At 31.8% G+C, this 18,353-nt stretch overlaps 3 protein-coding genes across 8 annotated transcripts in view; 1 reads left to right on the top strand and 2 right to left on the bottom strand.

The window, feature by feature from the left end:
- Nucleotides 1-1,075: 1,075 nt before the first annotated feature.
- LOC108774912 (Mediator complex subunit 25) overlaps nucleotides 1,076-18,353 on the top strand; it is a 44,644-nt gene continuing 27,366 nt past the window's right edge. The window contains exons 1-15 of one of the 3 annotated variants that reach the window (XM_018541145.1): nucleotides 1,076-1,090; nucleotides 2,360-2,484; nucleotides 2,702-2,747; nucleotides 2,835-2,959; nucleotides 3,113-3,332; nucleotides 3,408-4,008; nucleotides 4,163-4,449; nucleotides 4,690-4,868; nucleotides 4,941-5,103; nucleotides 5,236-5,424; nucleotides 5,499-5,690; nucleotides 5,779-5,964; nucleotides 6,044-6,103; nucleotides 6,177-6,296; nucleotides 6,419-6,725. In XM_018541145.1, the coding sequence (XP_018396647.1) occupies nucleotides 2,363-2,484; nucleotides 2,702-2,747; nucleotides 2,835-2,959; nucleotides 3,113-3,332; nucleotides 3,408-4,008; nucleotides 4,163-4,449; nucleotides 4,690-4,868; nucleotides 4,941-5,103; nucleotides 5,236-5,424; nucleotides 5,499-5,690; nucleotides 5,779-5,964; nucleotides 6,044-6,103; nucleotides 6,177-6,296; nucleotides 6,419-6,568 (2,640 nt within the window). In that variant the 5' untranslated portion in view covers nucleotides 1,076-1,090; nucleotides 2,360-2,362 and the 3' untranslated portion in view covers nucleotides 6,569-6,725. Of the gene's footprint in view, nucleotides 1,091-2,349; nucleotides 2,485-2,701; nucleotides 2,748-2,834; nucleotides 2,960-3,112; nucleotides 3,333-3,407; nucleotides 4,009-4,162; nucleotides 4,450-4,689; nucleotides 4,869-4,940; nucleotides 5,104-5,235; nucleotides 5,425-5,498; nucleotides 5,691-5,778; nucleotides 5,965-6,043; nucleotides 6,104-6,176; nucleotides 6,297-6,418; nucleotides 6,726-7,082; nucleotides 7,203-18,353 lie in introns of those variants that run through there. The other 2 variants (XM_018541147.1, XM_018541146.1) reach the window with 2 other exon arrangements.
- Rnft2 (ring finger protein, transmembrane 2) lies at nucleotides 8,543-13,759 on the bottom strand. The gene is made up of 5 exons (XM_018541154.1): nucleotides 13,682-13,759; nucleotides 11,609-11,849; nucleotides 9,406-10,092; nucleotides 9,111-9,326; nucleotides 8,543-8,847 (listed from the first exon to the last, which is right to left on the bottom strand). The coding sequence occupies exons 2-5, from the start codon at nucleotides 11,840-11,842 to the stop codon at nucleotides 8,614-8,616; spliced, it is 1,371 nt and encodes a 456-aa protein (XP_018396656.1). The 5' UTR covers nucleotides 11,843-11,849; nucleotides 13,682-13,759; the 3' UTR covers nucleotides 8,543-8,613.
- LOC108774914 (citrate synthase-like) overlaps nucleotides 14,099-18,353 on the bottom strand; it is a 7,327-nt gene continuing 3,072 nt past the window's right edge. For 3 of the 4 annotated variants that reach the window (XM_018541149.1, XM_018541150.1, XM_018541148.1), the window contains 4 exons: nucleotides 17,448-17,645; nucleotides 17,267-17,368; nucleotides 16,339-16,532; nucleotides 14,099-14,176 (listed from right to left, as the gene is read on the bottom strand). In XM_018541149.1, coding sequence (XP_018396651.1) covers nucleotides 14,143-14,176; nucleotides 16,339-16,532; nucleotides 17,267-17,368; nucleotides 17,448-17,645 — 528 coding nt within the window. In that variant the 3' untranslated portion in view covers nucleotides 14,099-14,142. Of the gene's footprint in view, nucleotides 14,177-16,066; nucleotides 16,140-16,338; nucleotides 16,533-17,266; nucleotides 17,369-17,447; nucleotides 17,646-18,353 lie in introns of those variants that run through there. The other variant, XM_018541151.1, reaches the window with a different exon arrangement.

The raw sequence follows: 18,353 nt of genomic DNA, 5'->3' as shown, positions 1-18,353 counted from the left end.
ATATATATATATATTTATAGTTAATATTAAGTTCAATTACAAGAAAAGTTAGGACATATGTTTGCAACGTAATTCGGTTAGATCAGCGAACAAGTTCAATTTTACAATTTTAAATAAATCGATTGTTATAAATCGCCGTTGTTATTATTGTCGTTATTATTATTATTTGAGTTGTTTATTATTGAAATATTAATAATCCTGTATTTATCAGGCCACTAATTATGATTAAAGATATTAATTCCTTTAGAAATAGAACTACGAAACGTTAGGATATAATTCAACATGTGAATAAAGAAATAGAAAATGTTTATATAGGTTAGATTCGGGGAGACGCTATTAGCGCTATTTGTTTCATTTTATCTTCGTCGTCCATTAGACGTGAGACAAGGACGTACCACACAAATGGCGCTAATAGCGCGCTGCCCGAATGCAGCCATAGTTTACTTATAACTAGAACTTGTAAGTGTAAATTAACTTCGTAATGTTAAAGAGAAACCAATGCGTGCGGGTTGGAGTTAAAATACGAGAATGTGTGTGTGGATTTGGAAATAGAAAATAGGAAAATTCTCACACGTGGCGGTTTTACACAATGGCGTCGCAGGCAGTGTCCGGAGGAAAAACGAACCGCACTGTTGGTAGGCCGAAATCAAACAGAGCGAGGGACACTTCTTTTCGAGAAAGGGTTGAGAGTCCGTTACTTTACTTCTGCGCATTTTGGGCCCTATACTAGGAAGGGATGTTTGCGCAATAGAAGGGGATTTTAAGGCAGGTTCTCTTGTGGCGGCGCCTTCGTCAACGCGACTCTTGAACTATCCACATGTGGAGATGGCGTTACGCCGCATTATTGGGCGCGTTCAAGTTGACGAAGCGGGCTAGTCTGTTTGGTTAAACAATAACAATACTTAAATTTCAATAAATTTTATTACAAATGGTAATTTTTACGAAAATAAAGTTTAAATGAATGATGCGAATAGAAGAAAAACATCGGGCCAATCACAGACGAGGCTACAAGTTGTCCAGACTGGTCCAGACTCTGATTAGAGGGTCTCTAGTCTAGTCTAGTGTGAAACTGTGTAAAGTGGAGTATAATGTATGCTTGTATTGACACTTGTCAGTAAAAAAAAGAAAACTTATTTATATGATTCATACGTATATTTTTACAAATACACTGGCAAACAACATTTTTTGCCTAAATCTGTAAATTTTAATTAACGTAAGTTTGTAAAGAGAAATAAATTCTTTCAAGTAACATAAAGGTAGTGTATTTAGGTTAGTTTTTAAAACTTCGATATGTAATTAACTTTAGCTTTATTATATTTATCTTATTGGAATATTCTATGTATATGTAAAATCAAGTCTCTCTTTTATTTTTATTTTTGCCATAGTTAAATATAAATAACACAGATAACATAACTTTGAAAAAAAATTTGCAATTTTATAGATACGGGATGTTCTGAATGTAAATAATCAAATTTCTGGAGCATGTAGAGGATTGGTAAACTAAGAAACAATGTCCTTTATAGATATAATTATTTGTTCCATTTTGGAGAAAATAGCAAAGAAAGACAAATATCTATATTCATAGTCAGGCCTTATATTTAAGACTTCCTTGAGTTTATCTTCAGATGCTCTACGAATTATTTTATAATACTGAGTCTAAACATAAATTAAAGAAAACCTTAATATAAGGCCTAACTATGAATATGGATCAATATATTATAGTTTTCATTTTTGCACTTATTTATTACTATTCAATCATACTTATTTATTCACATTATCACTTGCTTAATATAGATAAAATATTGGCCTCTCTTGCAGCAATGTACATATACTTGAACGTTGTACAAAAAGCCAAATTGCAGCCAAATGTTTATCTAGTCAATCTTATGACTTACTAATCTAATACTGTTTTGGAAATTTCTGTCTGAAAATCGGCATAATGCTCTAATACTATCTTTGAAGCGTTATCATTGAAGTTATACATGAAAACAATAATATTCTTTGGAAACAATATTTCGAAAATTATATTGTCTTTTTTATAATTTTCTCTAAAACAAAAGAAAAACTAACATATCTCTAAAGAAGAAGTTTGGCCATTTAAATTTGAGATATACCCCCGTATTCATAGTCGGACCTTATACTTAAGGCTTCCTTAAATTTATCTTCAGATGATTTACGAATTATTTTATTGGCTACTGAGTATCTAAAGATAAATTTAAGGAAGCCTTAAGTATAAGGTCTGACTATGAATACAGGGGTTAGACACCCTGTATCTATATATATTTTTTTTATATATATACTTTATTAAATGATATTTTTAGTAATATGTGTGTGAGTGTAAACAAAATTTGTATTTTAGAACATGGTAACAGGACCAACTGAACATGGAATACAAGCTGATGTTATATTTGTCATCGAAGGAACAGCCGTTAATGGCGCTTACCTTAATGATCTTAAAACAAATTATGTTATTCCAACATTGGAGTAAGTTTTAATATGTAACATACATATTCATAAATCACATATTCATAAATCTTCGTGAATTAGTTATAATAAAAATAATCCGGTCTTTAGTCACATATTTATATATTGCAAACATCAACTTTATTATAGGCATTAAACTGTTCATACTAACTTTCTGTATTATAGTATATTGAATAAAGATCTATTTGTCAATTTTCGTATTTTTTCTATGTTATAGATATTTCAGTCAAGGTGGCATAGAAGATAGAGAATATGTTGCCGAGGTATGATATATGTAGTTATATTTCATAATGTATGAGAATGAATTAAATTACAATTATTTTATTGCAATCAAAATTTTTATATAACAGAACAGCACGACGTTATATGGAATAGTTGTTTATCATGCTGCTGATTGCTTACCATCCCCATGCACTGAGACTCTTGGACCTTATTCAAATCCTCACAAGCTACTGATGGTTCTAGACAAACTTGAGTAAGTGCAATCATATAACATCTAATAATACCTTTAATATTTAATATCATAATATCTTTTACAAATGAATTTTTCGTATATTAATACTGCTATTTTTTTTTAATTGAATATCTTTTTCATTAATTGATTTATTTTTAATAATATTTTATCTAGAATGGTTGGAGGAAAAGGAGAATCTTTTGCAAACATAGGAGAAGGTCTTGCAACAGGATTACAGTGTTTTGAAGATTTACAACTGAGACGTGAGCCAAATACAGCTTCGCAGAAACATTGTATTTTAATATGTAATTCGCCCCCATATCAAACCATGATTCAAGAAACTTACAAATTCGCTGGCCATACCATTGAACAATTAGCTACTATTTATCAAGAGGTAAGTGACAAATTATAAATCTGTAATAAGGAGCTGAGCATACACATGTGTATGTATACATATATAATTTTTCAGAGGAATATTAACATTTCTATATTATCACCAAGAAAAATTCCGGCATTGTATAAATTATTTGAAAAAGCTGGCGGTGATTTACAGTCTTCGCAAACGAAGAATTATGCCAAGGATCCGCGGCATTTAGTACTTTTGCGAAATTACAATTTAAAGGAACGACCAGTCAGTCCTCAAATGGGCGGTAATGTTCACAATACCGCGGCTACCGCTGCACAAATACCCCTGAGTCCATTGCAGAGTAACGACAGTCCAAACACTAATCAAGTGCAGCAGAATATCGCTCCGCCGAATCAGCAACAGGGACCTCCTTTCAGAAACCAGGCTCCTCAAAATATCGCCTCTGTGCACCAAACTGTTACGCCATCCATGGCGGCACCAATGAATACTGCCCGACCGCCTTACAATCCTCAGATAGCTGCACCACCAAATTATCATCCACCGGGAGTAAACATAGCCACGAGGCCTAGATGGATGCGACCATTCATAGCACCGGGTGCAACTGCGCCTGCAAATGCACAAGGCAGTGCGCTAATAGCACAATTAACACAACCGCCTTCATCGTTAGGGCTCAATGTAGCTGCGTTTAATCAGCGATTAGATGGTAAAAACATTGATACATTTGCAATCTTATTTAATCTATTTTGATTTTACCTTTTGTATCTTTATGCTGTGTATTTGGATACATACAAAACTCTGTAACTTACATTTTGTTTATAGATAACTTGCGTCTTAGATAACTCACATTTACTTTACAGTGGCTGGCAATAATGTTATGGCAGCTAATCAGCAACAGCAACAGCAGCAACTCACGCAACAACAGCAACAACTGCGTCTGACGATGCAGTTGCAGCAGCAAAATGTTCAGCAGGCTACCATGTCTATGGCCGCTCAACCAACTCATAGTCAACCAGGATCACAGCTTACTGCATCTTGTATTAGCCAGTCTGTACCTACTCAAGTCTCACAAACTGTTACAGCTTCACAGCAAGCACCGGTCTCGGTATCTTCTATTACGCAACAGATTACTCATCCTCAAGTACAAGTAATCAAATTACATTATTACATTCATATAAAATTTATGTACCAACAGAAAGTTAAAGGATTAAAACACTGCAATAGAATATATATAGAATAAAGTAAAAACTGGAATGAGATAGAAATATATAATTTATAGCTTTTACATTAATAAATACTGTAAATCAGAAAAACTATCTTGAGTCACAAAAGATTATAAAAATTAAATTATCAAATTCATAATGTTGATTCTATAATAATTTTTCAGGGCAATGTATCTACTGGTACTGTACAAAATCAACAACTTGTGCCACGTGAGCGCCAGAACATCTGGCAAGGTATCGTAGAATGGATCGAAAAGGCCAAAAATCCAACGGATGCACAAAAGCAAACGAGACACGTCCCGTGTCAAGTCTCCGCTAATGCAAAAGATGGAGATCCGGAATTGTAAATGATTGTTTCTTATTGTTAACATAGTTTTTTCATATCTTTATTTTACACGATCTTTGCTTTTTTCAGGAAAGCAGATACATGGCCGCCCAAATTGATAATGCAATTAATGCCGAAACAATTGATAGGAAATATTGGTGGTACCTATTTGAAGAATTCTAAATCTGTTGTATTTCATCCAACACCATGTGAAGCATTGGAGTCCTTAACAAAAATGATGTCAGCTGGATTTGTAAGTGTATTTATTATGCTATATATATATATGTTATACATGTATTTTTTGTTTTATTTGTACGAAGAAATACTGTGAGTAATATATCTGCGACAATGTTTATACTAATACTTAAAATTCAACATATTTCAGGCAGGCTGTGTTCACTTCACTACTGCATCAACAAGTCCAGCTTGTGAAATAAAAGTACTTATACTTTTGTATACTACAGACAAAAAAACATATTTAGGTTTTATTCCAAACGATCAAACAGCTTTTGTAGATCGTCTTCGCAAGGTTATACAACAGCAGAAGACGTCTCAAAATGCTTCTGTAAGACAGGTAAATAATAAGATTTATTTACATGAAATTAATAAAAAGAAAATAATCAAAGAGTAACTCTATGACTTTGTTAGACTAATCCTGGACCGGGTAATACGATTCCCGCACCCATGCCTACTACAGGTACGCAAGGGGGTATTCTTATGTCCCAAACAAATACGATGGCAATGGGAGGTGGTCAAATAACACAGAATGTTGTGTCCACTGTTCCTCCACAAACTTTAACTTCCACCAGCGGCCCCCAAATGACTCAAATGAATATGCAGGTAATATAATGTGCTAGCATTTCTATAGGATAAAATAATTTACATATTGGTTAGATACATTTAGAAAATGTTACATACATGTTTACAGAATAGTGGAATTAGTGGCCCACAAGCAAATACTGGTGCTGGAGGTATGATCGGCCAACAGCGACCTCCGTATGATGACATAGAAATTGCTAGACATCAAAATTTGTTAAAGATTCAACATCTAAGACAAACGTTAGAAGCTGCCCAACAGCAAGAGGCGCAGTATAAATCTCAACTGGAAGTAAATGTAAATATATATTTCCGTATTTAACAGAAATAACTTTTAAAAGTTTAGAAATTTTATGGTTTCCATGTTGTTCGTCCAGATTCAACAAAATCTAGAAGTGGCACAACAGCAAGAAATGCAGTACAAGCAACAACTTGAGGTAAATGAGTTTTAGTTATCAATAAATATATTTTCAGTATTGTGAAATTAATAATTATTTTCACACATAACAGGCGCAACAAGCACAGAGAGGTCTCAATCCGGCCGCAATGGCTAATCAACAGGCGAACTCTCAAAGATTGATGCGTCCAGTTTCCACTAACAATCTTGGTCTCAGACATTTATTACAACAGGTGAGAACTTGCGATACCTTGAAAAAACTGAACTGTATTTATCTTAATATTTGTAAATATAATAAAAATAAAAATTTATAAAAAACAAACATTTATAATACAAATTGCAATTAATGTTATAGCCGCAACCTCAATATAGCGTTCGGCAAGTATTCGGAGTGCAACAGCAAATGGTAGGTCCAAGAGGGCAAATAGCAACGAGACCAATGGCTCCTGGTAATGCACAAAATCAGCAGTTTGAAGATGTATCGAATTATGACTTTCTTGGTTGAGCATTGCAAGTAAGAGTTTTCTTTTTAATTTTATTTTTTAAATTTTACTACACTAGTACATTAGTATACACGCACACCCGCCGTATGTGCACTTGCATATATCCATGCACAAGTAAAAGGAAATATATGAGAATATAATAATTTTAATTTTGTATATTTATGAAAATAAATAATATTTGTACATAGGGAGAAATACATATATAAAATACGTATATATAAAGTATTAAATTAAGAAGATATCCACATTTTTCAATTATTTGTTGAAAATTTTCTGGATATTTTTGGCAACATTAATATTGGATGCGTTTTTTCCTTTTATTGTTACATAATCAGAAATACCTTTTAACTATCAATATTTAACAACAAACTTCAGATAGAATATTCTTCGTTTTCCTTTAATTTGTTATAAAATTTTAAAATCTTTTTTAAAATCATTTACATTGCTAATAGGATCTGCTTGTTACTGCTATCATTTATTTAAATGTCGAGTGATTTACATTTTCTTAATTACTAGGTGGATCAAGAACCAGAGACTGTTGAAATTAAAGAGCTTATAACAATTCTTTTCCATCCATTTTTTTTACGGATTATTGTTGCTTGATTTAATTACGAACTTTCTGCAAAATATGATAGATTTTTCCTTTTTTTTTTTAGTCAATTCAAGATTTGTTTTTGATTCTAAAAAAAATTAAGTTTCTTTTTATTGTAAATATGTGTTTACGTTTATTCGAAATAATTTAAGATTGAAATTGAAATTATATAATAAAGAAATCGCTAACTTTTAAAACAATTTTTTTTATGAGTAATATTTAGTAACAAATACCCTGAAAAATTCCGGAAAAATTCTAAATGGTTTTATGAATAACGGTATAAACGGCAAGCTACATGCTTTGTAATCGCAATTTTCAATAAGTAGATAGTAACAATATTATACTTAATATTACATTTTATATATTTTATTATATTATTTAATAATACTAAAATAAAATATACACATTTATGCGATAATAAAATATAATATACATATACATTATATACTAATAATATATACACACACATATATATATATATATATATATATATATATGATTGACACGAAAAAAAAATTTTTTTTTAAATCGGTCTCTTAACTCAAAAGCTTCCATTTTATGCAAAAAAAAACACCTCTAAATTTTTATTTAAAAAATTAAGATTTAGGAGTCGCTAGCGAACGATTTTTAAATTAAAGTTTCGATTTTTTTTAATATATTTGATTTGATGCAAAAATAGCTTAATCTGGATTTTAAATGTAGTACTGTGTTTTTTTTTTTAATGCAATTTCAAGGCTAATATTTGGGGAAGTTTTACATCTCAGAAGTATCGAACTAATGATACCAATTTGAACTCGATTGGTGCGGGGGCAGATTTGACATGCTTATTCCGCTATGCCCTTTATTTGTACTACATATTAAGTAGATATGACAGGGGCACGCTACACGTGGAAGCTTTTGAGCCGAGAGGGCGATTTAAAAAAAAATTGTTTTTCCGTGTCAGTCTAATATATATATATATATATATATATATATATTATATCCGGAAAAATGAGTTATCAAAGACCAACTGTATAAGTCTAAATTTCAATTAATTAATTAATTAATCTATTTAAATGCTTCTTATATTACCCGTAAAAGATTTTTGTAAAAAAAGAACAAGTTTTCTCAGTTCTTGGATCTTCCTATCATGATTCCTTCAAATTAACGCTAAAATTCTTAAATATGACCATTTATATACATCATATTTTGAATGCCCAAACGTGTTCAATTTTTCAATCTGAGCATCTTACCAATGCATTTAGTTTTACTAAAAAAAGAATCTATTATTTATTATTTCAATATTATTATAGTTTTATCTCATAAAATAACTCAGGAAATATATAAAAGTTCGATGTTCGAATATTCGATTACGATAAAAATAATGGAAAACACGATTGCTGTTAACAAAACCTATTACTTTTTTTACCTAATAATAAAAAACTGTACAAAAAATTATTATCTCTAAAGAGATGATCAATACAATTGAATAAAGTGTGTTGTATGGCCGTCCCTATAAATTGGATCATCCGTGATGGACGCGCGACACAGAGGACACGATCGTTCTCTATCGAGCCAGGTCGAGACGCATGCCTCACAGAAAATATGCTTACAATGAAGTCTGACCGGTGTAGTATATTCTTCATGGCAAATAGCACATATTCCACCGGATGCAATCAGCTGTTCCTTCGACGGAGATACTCCAAGGCTCTATACAAAAAACGCATTAACCTTTAATTTGCAGTTATATTTTTACTCTTTTCGCCTGCAATCTGGGTTTTTTGTGTCCAATCCAAGTTCTTTTACCATTTCAAATTTTCAAAAAATTCAAATTCTCTGCTTTATCAAATTGTGTGTTCTTGATTATTTTAGGAATTTATTTCGGAGAAATTTGAGAGTGAAATTTTGCTTGTGCAAAAAAAAATCCAAATTGAAGACGGAAGAATATATTTGTATATAAAGATGGTGCATACCACATTTTGGAACAGTTTCCATGCAGCGGTGCGAAATAATTTTAGACGTGACAACAGATCGTTACCCTTGCTCATTGTATACATTATCGAAAAAAAAATTCCCACGATTTTCTCTTGACCTTGATACGTTTCAAGCAGATAGTATAACCAGGGCTGGACAGGCGCGACACATCGATAAAGTTGCGACGTCGCTTCTACCATAAGATAATATTTTCCCTGAAAATTTATTCATTTTTATCTTGTATATCATCTGTGTTATATATATAATAAATTGAAATAATGAATAAATACTTACCCGATTCTGGAATGCCAGTAATCGTACCGGTAGACAAGTTAAAAGAACTTTGCAAATGATAGTGATGAGCTTAAGGAAGAAGTCCATCACCGTGACGTAGCAAAGTAATTCCCAGATCGTGAGAGGTTCAGCATAGGGAGCGAGAGTATACAGATTAAACGTGTATACGACGAACACGATGCATGCGGTGATGTAACACAAAATCAGCATGAGCAGCGACCAACTCCGGTTGTGCTGTTTAGCGATTTCACGTTTGAGGCCATTATTGGCGTGAAAGAACGTGATAAGTAGTACAACGAATGTGATTATTCCGGCTCGATGATTATAGAGACCTTTGGCGAGAAGAATGGTGACAAAAGGAACGTATCGTTGAAGCTGCTTCAGCATTATCCGAGCTTCCGGACTTATCTGAACGTTGCCATTGGTATTTTCCGAAGCGTTATCATTATTGAGGTTTTCGACTACTTCATTCGCGGTCTCGTGCGTGTTATTTGAAAAATTGTTTGGCATTGTTGATGCCATGTGATGATGGTGATGGTGATGGTTACGCACAGATTCATCATGAGAACTCGTATCATTTACCGAGTCCTCTAAATTGATTACATAGCTATCGTTTGGTAACGCAGCTGGGTGGACTTGATTTCGCAGTCCATGAATGGTTAAGAGTGACGTCAACGATAAATTAGGCTGTTGTGACCAAAAAAAAAAGTAATTAACTAAATATGTTTCTTCGAAATCTACGTCGGCAATTGGGATCTTTAAACACAACATTAATATTTTGATTGTAAATTTTAATAGTTAAACAAACATAAACTAAGAAAAGGACTCTCAAAATTAAAAAATATAGGAGAATCAAGCAATTCTAATGAGAATAGAGCGCAGTTAATAGTGCGCAAAAAAGTCATCTAAAAATTTATTTTTAGGCTTTTTGCGAGATGTAATATTGAAAACACGTTTTATAATATATTCTTGATCTTATTATTATCATATACATAAATTTAAATTGGTGCTGAAAAGCATTAAAGTGCTCCAGTACTTCAAGACGTTATCCTTGATCTGTTTTGGATCTATGTCACGTTCAAATTTGGCAATTTGGTAGTGACTCAATGCCATACTGTAAATGAGTATAGTAAAGAAAGATTTGTATCAAATTGCTGAGGATGACTCCTGACTGGAGTCGAGACACTTAATTAATTGTTGAAGAAATCATATTTTCACAATAAATATATATTTAAAAAATATCAATTCTTATTGAACCGCTAAATTTCAAGCCGAATGAGATAATGCCACAGTGGTCTAAACTGGATCATGGGTGCTTCTAAATAATTGTGTGTGAATTTATATATACGAATGTAATTTTTCGATTGCGCGCCGAAATTTTTTCAGACTTGAAACACGCAACACTAATAAACTACCGCAGTAATATCACGAGTTAAATTGACTAACAATTTAATAATTATTTGTTTAGTGTAACAATTCGAACGTTTCCTCTTCATATGATTGAGAGAATATCTTCATCAAATTTGATGGTGACATTCTCTCAATCATATGAAGAGGAATTGCGGTGTTGTATGTTGAGGATGACTCCAAATAAAGTCGAAACGTTCAAATTGTTACACTAAACGAATAAAAGGATTATAACTTACTATTAACCAAGTTGACTCTCACTAGCCTGTTCCTTGGTACTACATCATGTCGTTTTGTTAAAGAAGAGAATCCGTAAGAAGATTACATTCCAAGAATTTTATAACAATTATTGACTGTTTACGTATCTTATTAATCGATCTTACTAATGTTGAATAACCTATTAAAAACCGTAAGTAATTAATTTTTTACTGTGAAAAATATTACCTCGACTGGAATTCGAACCCGGATCTCTGGCATTTCATGCGAGTGTCCTAAGCCTTTAAATTACCGAGGCTATATTTAAATAATTTTTTATGGACTCTTATTAACCGCGCTATACTCTCATTAGCCCCCCCCCCCTTGTTCACTTCTTCTTAGAAGATAAATTTTAATTTGTAAAAAATAAAAAAATATCTGTAAAATATACACACGTACAATCCAATTCTTTATAATGGTAAAGAAATATATTAGATTTTTTCAAATTTTTATACATGTAATTCTCTCAATAAAAAATTTGCTATGTTTCTCGAAGATCCCTATTGCGAAGGACAATACGATGAATCCTGATGTTACATACCGCTGCCTGTATAAGAGGACGAATAGTGGAGGAAATATTACCCGCGAATATTCTTGACCGTTCTGCTGTTCTGACACCAAAATTAAATGCCGTTCCAGGGCTTATACTCGCCAATGTGTACCTAGTACTTGGCGAGTCCTGAACTTGTCTATTTTCATTTGACGTCGATATAACCGGCATCCTTGGGTCACAATGTCCGCTTGTCGTCTCTTCTGTCGGTCTATTTTCAGCCATGTTTTATCTAAACATTTTTACACATAAATATTTTTATCAATTTGTGGATACATAATCTCAAGTATCTCTCAACATTCAACAATTTGTTAAATCCCCTTATTACGTATGCGATGTTTTCGTAAGATGTTTTTAATATCAATGTAAACAGAATAATATAGAATGTTGCGTAATATACTGTACATTATTAGTAACTTAGAACAGATGTATGTATTAGTAAATATTTGTTTTAAGACACTACTTGATTTTTTATTTAGAACATTACTTAGTTTTTGATAAAATTACATTTGTTTAATGTTTCTTTTGTGTGAAGAATAAAGGCTTGAAAAATAAAAATAGTTTATTCGGCATTATAAAATTTTAAGAAATCTGTTGTATCGACGAAATATACTTCTACGAATACTTGGTAGTAAAAGGAATACGTAAGATATGAAATTTTGCATATAATTATAATATATTTCATATAATGATTTATGATGTCACGGAACGTAAAAAAAGCCTACAGAAGATTATATATATTCAGCGCGCTTCGTCAAAAATTCAAAATTTATTTAAAAGTTGTATAACTGATACAAAAAAAATTACATGGTTCTATATTTCTCGACTTTCTAAAGCAAAAAATCTGTAAACTTATTCTTCTTAGATGAAGATGCAGATTCTTGGCAGTTCATATTTTCTCTTTTTTTTTCTTTAATGAAGAGAGAAAAGAGGTATGAAAATTTTTTCAGAAGTTCAACTTGAAAAAAAAAACGGGAACTTATTATGTTTTTTAAAACAAGATAAAGATTAGAAAAGTATGTAAATTCACTGAGTGTTGACCAATAAAATTATAAATATTTCGTTAATTTGCTCACTTTTGTAATTTTCACCTCATTTCAAGAATAGTAAAAAGCTTTCAGGTTCATGCCTTTCTTCGTTCGTGATGAACAGCAAGATTATTAATTATCATTATCGTATTTGTATTTTAATTGTGGATTTCTATCCTTTCTGGACAAATATGACTCTAGAATGCCTGTCTCTATCAATGTACATTAACTTTAATTTCGATGTAACTTATTTTTCATCTTTTTCTAATTCCAGAATTTAAAAAAGATGAGTTAGTTGTGAACCGAGATTAAAATTAAACTACATTGGTAGAAACATAAGTCTTCTTTTAAAACTCTCATAGCTGGCTTTATTTCTTTTTTTACAGAACTTCTTATTCAATACAAGAACCGTTTTCTTTTAAGTCTAAATCTAATTAAAAAAAAGAGTTAATGTCACTTTTAGTTAAACATAGATTCTATTGTTTAACTAAAAATTAGACTTATTATTGGACCACTTAAAAAAAAGATTTACATGTTAATAATATTTTGTAGATTATACATGCATCGTTGATTAAGATTTGCTTTACTCTACAGATTTTATACTGAATTTTATACTAAATGAAATTTCATCTTATTTCTTCATGGAATCTCTCTTATGGACTTCGTACTTACTAGATTTCATAGTTCGTGCGCTATTTTTATGACACTCATCTTGTCGCCGTCGGTACAACAGATTTCCTAACCTTTAGACATATCGCCTGGATGTCATCCTTAATTATCGTTATCGCATTTTTTTTTTATCGCACGCAAATCCTTCACTTTTACTCCAAAAGCTGTCGAGTGCGGTTTCGTCAAAATCGGTACATCTCGAATCAAACATTTATCCACTTTTCACACATGTCGCTCGTATATCTCCAACAAAACACGAATCAATATACGGAACATACGCATCGAAAGAAAAATCGTCAACGAACGAACGCCTCTTTTGTTTTCAATGGTTTTCGAGATAAAAACATATAACTCTACGAAGATGTACCTTGCGGAAGATTGTAATTACGCAGATCCCGCTACGATCGTCGAGAGATTCTCATCTCTTCAGCTCGTAGTACAGTCCCCCGGTTCGCAAAAGTGAACGGGGAAATTTCTGGATTGTGTGCGATCACGGATATCTTCGGAGCGTTCACGTCGGCGACCTTCCTGCTGTCATAATTTCGAAGCGCGAGTACACGTCGTATCACGCCATTCTACACGCGATTATCTGTGCGACGTCGATTGGACCTTGCTCGAGCACGCGTATTGAAAACGATCCGCACGTTTGAACGTACACCCTGCTGACGTATCTCTCGGTGATAACGTCCCCTTCCATGTCCTTTCGGAGGAGAATTCTTCCTTCTTTGGATCAACTCGAGCGTGCCCGTAAACTCCCCGTGTCCCGTCGAGGGGGAGTCCGGGGAGCAGCTGGAAGCAGCACCGTAGACCCATTAGATACCGTTCCTGCTATTTTCCCATGTATTTTTTATGCGCGTCGGCACTGAAACGAGAAAACCCCTGCATTATCACTGCGTTCACGCGTGTCGTTACGAAAGTATTAAAACTGACGTATAGATGTCGACACGTGTCTCTAAATTGTGGCGCACAAAATTCTTTCCGACTCAGTATCCGAGAATGGATTGGATTTTGTCTATTCGAATTCGTATTTTAAATAGCGAATACTTTTTCGTGGATTCAATTGGATTCAATTGGATACAACTGGATTGAAAAACTGCGTTTTCTGTTCAAAACTATGAATTGTACAGTATTCATCTATGCTCACAAACGCACTGAAAAAGCTAATATTATTTTATGATTGAAAAGTATGCAGATATGCTCCATGCAATTCCTATAAATGAATAAAAACGTATTCGGATTGAAAAGGATTCATTTTAACATTCATGAATCCGTATTTCTAAAAATTTGAATCCATTTTAATCCATTTCAATCCATTCTCGAATACCGACAGCAACACACGTGTACTCTTCATTTAAAAAAAAATATAATAAATAGGTAAAGGGCTAATAAGAGTCAAACATGTAAAATTGAAAATTGTATCAACACAAATATATTGACTTAACTATATATAAAAAATTAACATAAAAATTAAACATTAATAAAATATGTAATGTGTTGAATAATAAACAACCAGGGAATGGAAGTAACTCGTTACTTGTAACGAAGTTACAGTTACAAGTTACTTTTTTGGTAACTTTACTGGTAACTGCGTTACTTTCTTTTTTTGGTAACTGTAACGGTAACGAGTTACATTTTTTGGGTAACGGTAACGAAATTTACAGTTACTTTTGTCGTTACTTTGCACACGATGAACACGCTTCGATTGGATACATGCTATTTATAGCGCTTATCAATAAGCCTTGAAACCCCTTAGACATTCGGCCATTATGATTCAGTAATTATTTTACACTTCTATTTTCTATGTAATACATAGGACATACAAATATTTCAGTTTGCTGCATATTTTACAGGTTTTAGAATTACAAAATTGTGTTTAAAAAAAATTAAAAATAAATTAAATAATAGTAAAATGAGAGAAGGGCTACGAACCCAAAAGCGAAACAGTTTAAAAGACGATGATAATAAGTGTCGAAACGTCGCTTGTTTTTATCGTGTTTTATCCATGTTATTGTTCTAATATATATTTATACATTTAATTACATTGTCATCGTCGTTCTTATCGGAAATAAACTGTTTCATTTTTGGCTCGTAACCCTTCTCATTTTACTTTTATTTAATTTATTATTTGAGCCATTCTACATTGTTTTTTTTTTTTTTAAATAAAACTATATATTTGTCAGTATTACATATAAAAAAAAATGCAAAAGTACATTTTTTAATTAATTTTGAAAAAGTAACGGAAAAGTAACGAAAAGTTATTTTTCAAGTAACGGTAACTGTAACGAGTTACTTTTAAAAAGCGATAACTGTAACTGTAACTAATTACATTTTTTACTCGGTAACGAGTAACTGTAACTAGTTACTTTTAAAAAGTAACTTTCCATTCCAAAACAACCATATTATTATAATAGTAAAGAGCGCATTACATGTTTTGGCTATCATCAGATGTACAAAATTTAAATACGAAGAAACACTTCATTTTAAAAAAACCTTGCAGTAAAAAATAAAGGAAAGAAAGAAAAAAATGCAATTTTCTTTTTCTCTTTCTCTCCAAGTCAACTATTTTGAGTGCAAACATTATATTAATTCTAGGTAGAATATAGAGTCATAAATCATAATGATACCATAGAGACTATTATGATATTATTTGATACTAAAAATAAACTCATACTCAAGGAAGGAACATATCGAGTCAAGAAAAATTCAAGTAAAATGATTTTATATTTTGACGTCATAAAAGTCAATTATGATTTCTTGTTGGTACTTTCATGTGTTCCTTGGGTCACGATAATGTAATTAGGATATTATTTATAACTTCTCTCTACCTGGAATTATATATAATTCTAAATGTTATTTTTAAAACAATTTATTACAAACGTATATGTGATAATAGAAAATAGTTGACGAATAATAATTGATGATCAATACTTTAATTAAAGTTAAACTTTGAGAAACAAAGATCATTCAAAAGATCAATTTACTTTGACAAGTGAGCCTTTTTGTGTGCGTTTTGCTTTTATTTACTTTCGTATCCTGCGTTTCCGTTTCTTTATGCCGTTGTCGCAAATCGATTCTATGTAACTGTAAGTGCAACTTGATATCGGATGCTCGATAGGCGCGTTCACGATTTTCGTCCAGATAATCGAAGCGATCGCTCCCAAAGCTCGTGCCATATAATATATCGTTTGATTAAATCTCATGTCTTCTAATCCATAATACTAGATAGAGAAATTATCAAAACATACATCTTTTACATTTTTTTTTTTTTTTCTAAAAAAGAAAAGTCTGTATTACCACAAATTCAAAGTTTCTAAAGCCGTAATCACCCTAGCGATTGCGCGATTGTGATTGACGATTGAGAATTACTTTTCAACCAATCAGAACAAAGCAGTTTACCGATTGCTTTGCTCTAACTGGTTGAAAAGTAATCCTCAATCGTCAATCACAATCGTGCAATCGCTAGTGTGATTACGGCTTAAATAATCTTACTTTGTACATGCATGTGTGTGTACAGTGCATGTTTATAAGTAGTGTTAAAAATTTATAAATAAGGGTTGGATTATACTGGCCGTAATCTGTTAACTTATGTCGTAATCTGTAAAAATTGACCAATTATAATCGATTATTCCCCTCTCTTTCGACTATGATTGGTCAATTTTTAGAGATTACAGCATAAGTTAACAGATTACGGCCAGTATAAATCAACCCTAACTCAGATGTGATATAACAAATAATTTATAAATTATATAAGATTATATATTTTGAATTATACATAAATGTGTACATAATAATACATATTATATTATAATTGTGAATATAAGAGAGTTAAATCAAATTCAATAGAGAGTATAAATATTATAGGTACATATAATAATAATCAAACGAAGATGTGTAAGTCGGGTGTTTTTGCACGGCAAAATTTATTTTCTATTATAAAAACAAGCATTTCTACCTGAAAAATAACAGGAGCCAGGGCATTTTGCTGTGGATAAATGTCCTTTCTTTTCGGTCTTCTCATTGTTGTCCTTATTATCTGTGTAACATCTTCCGAGAGCTGTGAAGTTTTTAGCTTTATATTACTTGTGTCTTCGTAAGAATCAATATTTTTTTCTCGCGCGATTTCATTTTTGTACCTTTATCTCCGAATTACTGGCCAAATGTTGTTTGGCGTAATGCAGGAGTGCGGTATATCGTGGATCGCAGAAATCGGCCTCCTTATGCCCTATCAATTTGTCCCTCCTACTTAATAAATTCAGCACGCAGGTTTTCAAGGCATGCTCCGTCCACGTTCGGCCGAGCGTGTTCTTAATTTTTTTTTGTAATTCTTTCCACTGTGTAGTATACATATATGTATATAACAATATTTTTATAATATATCATTATAATAATAACTTATTATTATATACAGGGAGCGAGGCATTTAAAACAGGTCACCTGAATAACTCGCTTGTTTTTGACAATTAGAAGAAAAAGTGTCAAACAAAAGTTGCTTGGTTTCGAGGGGCACATAATGTGATGTCAATAATTGTTTTTTTGGTGGAGGCGCTAAAAAGATATGAAGGTCACCTCCACTTTTTTAAATGGAATTATGTAATTTTTTTTAGATAACGTGATTCCTCTAATTATTTTGTATATAAAATTATTAAGGTAGAGATACCAAAAAACCAATAGTTTTCGAGATATTTTACACTTTATTTTGATACATATTGACACAAAATGTTAAATAACTCGTAAACTGTTGACTTTTTGATTATCGTACCTTAATACTTTTGTGAACAGAATAATGAGATAAATCAAATGGTGTAAAGAAAACACATAGTTGCGTATTTAAAAAATTATCCATTTTGTATACATATTTTTTTTAAAGCAACTATGTGTTTTCTTTACACCATTTGATTTATCTCATTATTCTGTTCACAAAAGTATTAAGGTACGATAATCAAAAAGTCAACAGTTTACGAGTTATTTAACATTTTGTGTCAATATGTATCAAAATAAAGTGTAAAATATCTCGAAAACTATTGGTTTTTTGGTACTTT

This window comes from Cyphomyrmex costatus, unplaced genomic scaffold (genome assembly GCF_001594065.2).
Source record: "Cyphomyrmex costatus isolate MS0001 unplaced genomic scaffold, Ccosl1.0 scaffold277, whole genome shotgun sequence".
NCBI lineage: Eukaryota > Metazoa > Arthropoda > Insecta > Hymenoptera > Formicidae > Cyphomyrmex > Cyphomyrmex costatus.
Note: the sequence above shows the minus strand (reverse complement) of the source record. Positions and strands in the feature narration are given on the sequence as shown.

Excerpts from the sequence above, each read along its gene's own strand:
- Rnft2 (XM_018541154.1), bottom strand. The coding sequence starts at position 11,842 with ATGGCTGAAAATAGACCGACAGAAGAGACGACAAGCGGACATTGTGAC. Across the intron at positions 10,093-11,608 it reads GTCCTCTTATACAGGCAGCG|CCTAATTTATCGTTGACGTC; the intron begins GTATGTAACATC and ends TGGTCACAACAG. Across the intron at positions 8,848-9,110 it reads GGAAACTGTTCCAAAATGTG|AGCCTTGGAGTATCTCCGTC; the intron begins GTATGCACCATC and ends TTTTTTGTATAG.